This window comes from Vigna radiata, chromosome 9, assembly GCF_000741045.1.
Source record: "Vigna radiata var. radiata cultivar VC1973A chromosome 9, Vradiata_ver6, whole genome shotgun sequence".
In the NCBI taxonomy this organism is placed as follows: Eukaryota; Viridiplantae; Streptophyta; class Magnoliopsida; order Fabales; family Fabaceae; genus Vigna; species Vigna radiata.
In genome coordinates, this window is record NC_028359.1 from 9,096,396 (window position 1) to 9,104,596 (window position 8,201).

Below are 8,201 nucleotides of genomic sequence, written 5' to 3' on the forward strand. Positions count from 1 at the left end.
ACATAAGCAATATGTTTTTTTGTATAATGTAGATGAAAAAAAAGGGCTTATAATGTAGATGAAAAAGCTTCAACAATTTTAACGAAGTGCCATTTATAACAAAAAAGGTTTGCAATAAAATCGTCATTTACGACAAAATTTAAAAGAACATTTTATTTATGAACTAATTTTATCCTTAAAATGATAAAAGAATTACACCATCATCTATATAACTTTTTTAATATTAATAGATGAAAATAAAAGTATTAATAAACGGTAATAATATATTGGAATTAATTTACTGTAAATAAGTATCTTTTCAATAAGCGGCTTGAAACAATAATAAAAAAAAATAAAAAATAATTAATTAATTAATTCAAACTTGTAAGAGAGAACCTCTGTAACGGTGGACTCCTTCCACATAATTTCATTGCTTTTCCCTCCTTCACCTTCTTTCATTCTTCTCTGTATGTAACTAACTTGTCCTTGAAGTCTCTCTCTTCTCTCTCTCTAGAATTTCTTCTTCCACTCTCTGCAAAAGTCTAGGGTTTCTGAATCCTCTGTGCTTCCTCTACACCTTCATCATCATCATCTTCTTCCTCACGAGATGACGAGCATGGAGAGTTTAATCGGTTTGGTGAACAGAATCCAGCAGGCCTGCACCGTGCTCGGCGACTACGGCGGAGACGCCGATAACAACGCCTTCTCTTCACTATGGGAAGCTCTTCCTTCTGTCGCCGTCGTCGGCGGCCAGGTCATCACCTTCACCATCACTAAACATGAACATGCTCTGTTTGTAGAAGTAGAAATTATCTAAAAACAAAAGCAGAAAACAAACTCACGTAGAATTTCTTAGGTGCTGTTTGTTTGTGTTGTTCTCCAGTTAAATTAGAGTTTCACCTCGCTAATCAAATTTGTATAAACCTCGAGTACAAACCTTTATATTGCGCGAATTAAAATTTGAATCGAAGAATAACTCAAATAACACACTTACAAGGAAATAATGCATCGAAGTTTTTTTCCAATACGTCAACATGTTCTTTGTATGCAGTAAAAGGTGAAGGATCCAAGAATAAGTAGAAAAAACATACGTGTTTTTAGTGCTGTTTATGTTGTTCTGGAGTTTAGCTTAGAGTTTCGTCTTGATAATTAATCCCTGTGATCTTTCAATACAAACCTTTATTAGGTTAAGTGAAACTCCAATCAGAGAATAGCCAAACAACAGCTGTAAAGAATCGTATAGTTTTGTCCGAAACTTGAGCATGTTTGTGTCATAGGATTAGAAGTAAAACAATCCAAAAATAAGAAGAGAAAGCATAGATACTATTTCTTTGATGTTGTTTGTGTCGTTCCCTAGTCAAAGTTAGAGTTTTACCTCCATAATCAATGTGTACAATTCTTTATTACAGATATTTGTTATGTGAAGTAAAACTTTAACTGGAGAGCAAACACAAAACATTTGTATCTTAAGTTATTGTTCAAAACGTCAACATGTTCTGCTGTATCCAAGGAGTAGAACTACAATCATCCAAAAATAAAAAGAGAAAAGATAGATACAATTTCTTAGGCGTTGTTTTATGGCCAAAATTTGAGTTTCACTTTTGAAATGAATCTACATAATCGTTTAATACAAATCTTTGTTCAGTCCTAAAATAAGAATCATTCAAAAAATAAAATTAATTTATTTGTTTATTTATTGAATATTAATAGAGTTCGGGTAAGTCTTCGGTTCTGGAAAGCATCGTTGGACGTGACTTTCTTCCTAGAGGATCAGGTTCGCTCGCCCTCTCTCTCTCTCTCTCTCTGTTCCTTTTTCTATTTTTTGTGGAGTGTGATATTTATTTAGGCTCAGTTTGAATAAACTTAACAAAAGGAAAATAATAAACATAAAATGAATTAAACTTGTTTCATCATTTTAGTTTTTTTGAAAACTCTCGTTTGAGCTTATTGAAAAGTTTGTCCGAAAAAATCTTAGTTAATTTAGCTAATTGATTTTGAATTGGAGCTTGTATTTGAATTGCAGGAATCGTGACGAGGCGTCCGTTAGTGTTGCAGCTTCACAAGGTTGATGGCAAAGCGAAGGAGTATGCAGAGTTTCTTCACATGCCAGGGAAAAAGATCACTGATTATGGTATCGTGGTTCAGTAACTGCTTTTGCTTGCTGCTTGTTGTAATTCGTGTTACTGTTATGTATTTAATGGTTTACTAGTTGATGGTTTTCTCAAGTTGAGACTTGTGCTGCGATGAATAAATTATTTGCTAATTATAGAAATAGGATAGGATGGTCTGTTTTGCTTCTCCTGTTTCTGTCTTGCTTGTAGGACAATTTGAATGCTTGTTTCCGTTTTGTGGTTTTATTTTCTTTGATTCCGTTGTGTTTCAATTGTTTTTGCGTGCGTGTCCCCTATAATTGTGTAGTATATTTTAGGTTTCGTGTTGTTAGACTCATAGCCAGCGTTAATTGACTGTGGATTTACTCATTCTAGCGATTTGTTTTTTGTCATTATCCTTAAACTACTAGTTCGCTTTCAATTTATCATACACTGCTATCTTGCGATCATTGTACTGCTACACAGTTAGCTCACTGGTGCAATTATTTGTGTGCTGCTGATAATCTAGCTGATATTTTCATTCCTTTTTATAATTTTAATTTCTTTTTGTAGCTTTTGTTCGCCAGGAGATTCAGAATGAAACTGATAGAGTAACGGGGAAGACAAAGCAAATATCTCCTGTTCCAATTCATCTTAGCATTTACTCTCCACATGGTGCACTTTTATTGTTTATTTCCTCTAACTACTTACTACTAGATGGATGGTTTGCTGCAAACTCATGTTTTTGCTATCTATTTTTGAATTAAAGGATTTTTTTTATTGAAATAGAAAAATGAATACCAAACTGAAGGAATAGTATTCTCATACCATTTCAAAATAAAATAATTTGTAATAACCCAAATGGTGTGTTGAACAATATAACAAATTCCTATTATCTGTTTGCTTTTTTGTGAAGTAATCTCCCTCAAAATAATCATTGGCTGAATACCATAAGGAATTCAACAATCTCGTTGTTATAAAGGAAAGAACCCCCAAGAGAGGAAGGAAGAACGTCGCTTATCCTTCTAAATCTTTAAACCCTTGAATTACTATTATTCCTTCTTTACTTGCCATCAAACATGGATAGGCAGAGTTAAGTAAAATGAGAAGTGTTAACATATCAGGAGCCTTCCTATACATCTAATACAGGTAAAATATAGAAGACTTTGGCAAATGCTATAAATCTGGTAATTAGGGGATGACATAAAAAAATAATGTGATGGCAAAGGGCAGGACTAAAGGAAAGTATCAACAATATGAATATTTTGAAAACCTATTACATGAACGAAGAATAGCCTAAAGAAATGGATTTACGGGAAGACTAGACTAGCATGAATTTACCAAGGTCTTCAGGTGCTTCTTACCCCATTATTTCTGTGATTTCAGTTTCCAACTATTAAGGCCGATAAATTGTAAAATGAATTTGCCCTCCTTTTGCTTTTGTTCCACCTGTACTTACAAAGCTTGCTGATTTGCTGAAATCTACTTCCCCAGCTCTGCTTCCAATTAAATAAAGCAGGATTAGAACATCTTTTAATAAGGGCAGCTGGCAAAATTTGACTGACCAATTGGACAATCCGAATAACTCATAATACAGGTTTGGTTAGACTGGAAAATAGTGATCTGAATTGAAGTGGAGCAATGTTGATTCGACCCATTTGGTGCACGGCTTAACGGATCCTGACCCAGGACATAGTCTCATGGGTCAACTTCTTTTTAAAAATAATTGCTACAATTAAAAAAATTAAAAATAATGTTAGTCCGTTGTGCTGGGCCAGGCAATCTGATTTGCCAGTCTTATCTGCACTTTCACTTGCTATCTTGGTAGTTACAGGTGCTTTGTTATATAGTTTACTCTTGACTGCCTCTATATATTTGATGTCAAGCACTAATCATTTTTAAAATTTTATATTTAATTTATACTCATTCGTTTTTTTACTTAGGTGAGTTCATTTCACTAGTATTACATTTATATATAATTATGTGGCATAACATGAGACTAGTTTTTCAGTTATGTGTGTTTCCTTATTCAATCTCCGTTTGTGTGAGCAGTTGTCAACCTAACTTTGATTGATTTGCCTGGATTGACTAAAGTTGCTGTAGGTATGATTTGCATTCAATTTATCACTGTAATTTTGTTTGGACTATTAGAGTTTTTAGTTTATACTGATTAGCAATTGCCATTTTCAGAAGGACAGCCTCAGACTATTGTTGAAGACATTGAAAATATGGTTCGGTCTTATGTTGAGAAGGTATAAGAAGTTTTCTGATTTTGCTTAATTTCTTCTCACTCTTCCTATTGAATAACCTTGATTGGATAATTCATTGTTATTTCATTTAGTGAACTCTTGTACTTTCACCACTGAAACTGGAGACATAAACTGCCTATTTCCAATTTCTCCGTTTCTATGGTGATGGTAGTTGATTACCATTTTATACCTTGTTGAAATGTTTATTTATAAATTGGTCACCGAGAGGTGATGGTGGTAAGATACACATTTACATTAACTGGTACTATACTTGATTCTTTGACAGCCTAATTGTATTATACTGGCAATATCTCCAGCGAACCAAGACATAGCAACTTCGGATGCTATTAAGCTTTCGAAGGAGGTGGATCCCTCTGGTACATAAATTTTCTGTGGAATGATGATTTGTTTATTACCTTTGCTCGGGTCATTATTTGTCACTGAAATCCTTGACCGTAAATAATCCAGGTGAGAGGACATTTGGAGTGTTGACAAAACTGGATTTAATGGACAAAGGAACTAATGCATTGGATGTAATCTTTCTTTCTCCTTCTAGCGTGTTCCCTCTCTCGCTGTGGTTATGATGTACACCTTTAAAATTTCTAAAACTTTTAGCAGTGCCCTGTATAACCATATAATTAGTTTGCCTTACCCATTTTTTTTCCTTAAGGTCCTTGAAGGAAGATCTTACCGTCTGCAACATCCCTGGGTTGGTGTAGTAAATAGATCCCAAGCAGATATCAATAAAAACGTTGATATGATTGTTGCTAGGCGTAAGGAGAGTGAGTATTTCGAAACCAGTCCTGACTATGGACACTTAGCCAATAAAATGGGTTCTGTATACCTTGCAAAGCTTCTCTCACAGGTCTGTCTTTAAGAAAATTGTTCTTTCCTTTCTTTAATTAAAAATTTGTTATTTTAATTATCTTAACTATGTTGTAGCATTTGGAGTCAGTAATTAGGGCACGAATACCCAGTATAACATCTTTGATAAACAAAACAATTGAAGAACTTGAATCAGAGATGAATCAGATTGGGAGACCAATTGCTCTTGATGCTGGGGTGAGTGGTTTATATTTGTGATTATTTCCTTTCCTGAAAGTACGTATCTTTCTATTGTATGTTGCAGAAGAATATTTTAACTATTCTTTCTCATACAGGCTCAGCTATACACCATCCTAGAACTATGCCGCGCATTTGATAGGATATTCAAGGAGCATTTAGACGGAGGGTAAATATATGCTATGATATTCACGTTTACTCTATTAGACTATCTTATTTGAATTTTTTTCGGAGGGTAAATATTTGCCAGATGTTCAATTTTACTCTATATGATACTGCTTTATTTGATTTCTTTTTTGGGTGGATCCCATGTTGTTATTGAAACTCCACTATTTTCAACCATCCTTAAGGTTTTTATGAATACATTTGGGTTAGCTTAATTTGAGTGAAATAGTTTTTTTCTTGCAATTTCGTACGAAAAAAAGAAAGAGAAAAACCAACTATTTCCCTTAGAAGGTCGTTAATAAACATGCACTTACTTCAAACTAGGTATGAATTTTCCCCACCATCATCGTCTTGAATTAGATTTGATATCTAAGTAATTCTCTTTTTGTTTTCATCTATCTAAATCCTATTTAAAATCTGGTTTTCTTTTGGTTCTTGTTCTTTTCTAGACAAAAAGCACTGTATACTAATTTAATGTACCACCTGAATATGGTAAAGCAATTTGGAATGATAGTCATGAATAATCTTTCTTTGTGGTCTACAAGTTGACAGGTAGCTTTGGTTACATATGACCCTTTTGTTTATTTTCATAGGCGAGCAGGTGGAGATAAAATCTATAATGTCTTTGATAATCAGCTTCCTGCTGCGTTACGGAAGCTTCCATTTGACCGTCATCTATCTCTTCAAAATGTAAGGAAAGTGGTATCGGAGGCAGATGGTTACCAGCCTCACTTAATTGCCCCAGAGCAAGGTTACCGGCGCCTGATAGAGGGAGCTCTCAGCTACTTTAGAGGCCCAGCTGAAGCTTCAGTTGATGCAGTAAGTATACCTGGTTGTACTTTTTCCTCCTCTTCTTTTTTAATTAAATCTTACATAGAAATTAAAGGGAATTTTTTGATTTCTATGTAGGTTCACTTTGTCTTGAAAGAACTTGTGAGGAAATCAATAGCTGAAACTCAGGTAAATTTTGGAATTTATTTTTGGACAACTTGATACACATACCTACAGTAGGTAAAACTTCATTATTGATAGGAAAACATCGAAGCATTTAAACAACTGTGTCTAAGTTATGTCCTTTTATTGTATAGTATCTTTGTTCGTTTAAGGTTCCTAGAAATAAACTATGAATTTATGATTGAATAGGAACTAAGACGTTTTCCAACTCTTCAAGCGGAACTAGCTGCAGCTACGAATGAGGCTTTAGAGAGGTTCCGTGAAGAGAGTAAGAAGACAGCTATTCGACTGGTCGACATGGAAGCTTCGTATCTCACTGTGGAGTTCTTCCGGAGACTTCCTCAAGAAATGGAGAAAGCCGGAAATCCAGCTAATCAAGCTACTCCCAATGAGGATCGATATGGAGAAGGACATTACAGGAGGATTGGATCAAATGTGACTTCCTATATTGGTATGGTGTCAGACACTCTCAAGAACACTATTCCAAAGGCTGTGGTTTTTTGTCAAGTCAGAGAAGCAAAACTATCATTGCTAAACCATTTCTACACACAAATAGGGAAGAAAGAGGTAATAGTCCCCTTTAACTTTAATTGCTCTCTTATTCTGGTAACGAATATTATACAATCATGGAAGAAATTTGGTTTGCTTCAGATATACTTCCAAAGTGAGGTATCCAATCTTAATTTTTATACAACAAAACTGTAAGTTCTGTAGTTATTTTCATTTCAAATATATTCACACGTTTGATCTGCTATTACTGCTGGTGCAGTCTAAACAGCTATCCCAGTTGTTAGATGAAGACCCTGCCTTGATGGAGAGGAGGCAACAATGTGCCAAAAGGCTTGAACTGTATAAAGCAGCAAGGGATGAAATTGATTCTGTTTCCTGGGCACGATGATCTCTTTTGCCATGGTACTTTTTTAGAGTCTATATTATTTTAGTTTTCAGACTTTGTATATTCATTGACATTAAAAACAAAAATAAGCTTTGTATATTCATTGACATTAAAAACAAAATCATAGGATAGATGGAGCTAATTGTTGTTTCTTATCCCAGGAGTTTGTACATGAAAAGAGGCCACAAACTATATTATTTTATTAAAAATTAAAATTACAGTTTTTTAATTTGAATACTTTTTCTAGTTGAATGGCGAATGATCCTACGAATTCACTTGCAGACTTTGACATTAGATTTGGGACCCTGTATTTGCACTTATTTGTACACCTTTTTGTCGTAGGTTTTTTCTAAACCACTCCCATCGATTGCAACTATCCTAATCTCCTTCTCTAATGCACACGAATATCCCTAAATTATATGTAATTGTGGTTCCTCTTGTTTTCTTACTCCAATATGTGATGTGTCAGTATGGGATTGGGGCAACGTTAGGTTATGAATTCTTCACCCATGAGAATTTATTTACAGAACATTTGAAAATAGAAGAATTTCCTTTAACTTTTAACCTATTTGGTGACTATGTGAAAAATAAATCTTGTTACTAATAGATGAATATCCCGAGTTATAAAATAACTTAGTAGTAAAATTAAAAAAAAAATGTGAATTCAACTTTTTCATTAATAATTTTAAAATGTAAATTTAGTTTAATAAATTTGAAATAAAATTGTTTAACTTTCTCATTAACAATCTAAAAATATAAAATTAATTTAATAGATTTGAAAAAAAAAAGATAGAAAAGATGATGAAT

At 33.8% G+C, this 8,201-nt stretch overlaps 1 protein-coding gene across 4 annotated transcripts; it reads left to right on the plus strand.

Annotated features, from left to right (window-relative positions):
• The first annotated feature begins 396 nt into the window (after positions 1-396).
• On the plus strand, positions 397-7,998 carry LOC106772941 (dynamin-related protein 1E). 4 transcript variants are annotated; one of them, XM_014659587.2, is made up of 16 exons: positions 398-733; positions 1,690-1,753; positions 2,003-2,110; positions 2,643-2,744; positions 4,122-4,172; positions 4,260-4,321; positions 4,605-4,695; positions 4,787-4,851; positions 4,989-5,183; positions 5,261-5,380; positions 5,479-5,549; positions 6,139-6,364; positions 6,455-6,505; positions 6,689-7,066; positions 7,269-7,411; positions 7,737-7,998. In XM_014659587.2, the coding sequence occupies exons 1-15, from the start codon at positions 587-589 to the stop codon at positions 7,395-7,397; spliced, it is 1,860 nt and encodes a 619-aa protein (XP_014515073.1). In that variant the 5' UTR covers positions 398-586; the 3' UTR covers positions 7,398-7,411; positions 7,737-7,998. The 4 variants fall into 4 exon arrangements, with proteins under 4 accessions (XP_022641794.1, XP_014515073.1, XP_022641793.1 ...); XM_022786072.1 differs by lacking the exon at positions 7,737-7,998 and adding an exon at positions 7,556-7,706; XM_014659586.2 differs by lacking the exon at positions 7,737-7,998 and having other exon boundaries at positions 7,269-7,622.
• Positions 7,999-8,201: the final 203 nt, after the last annotated feature.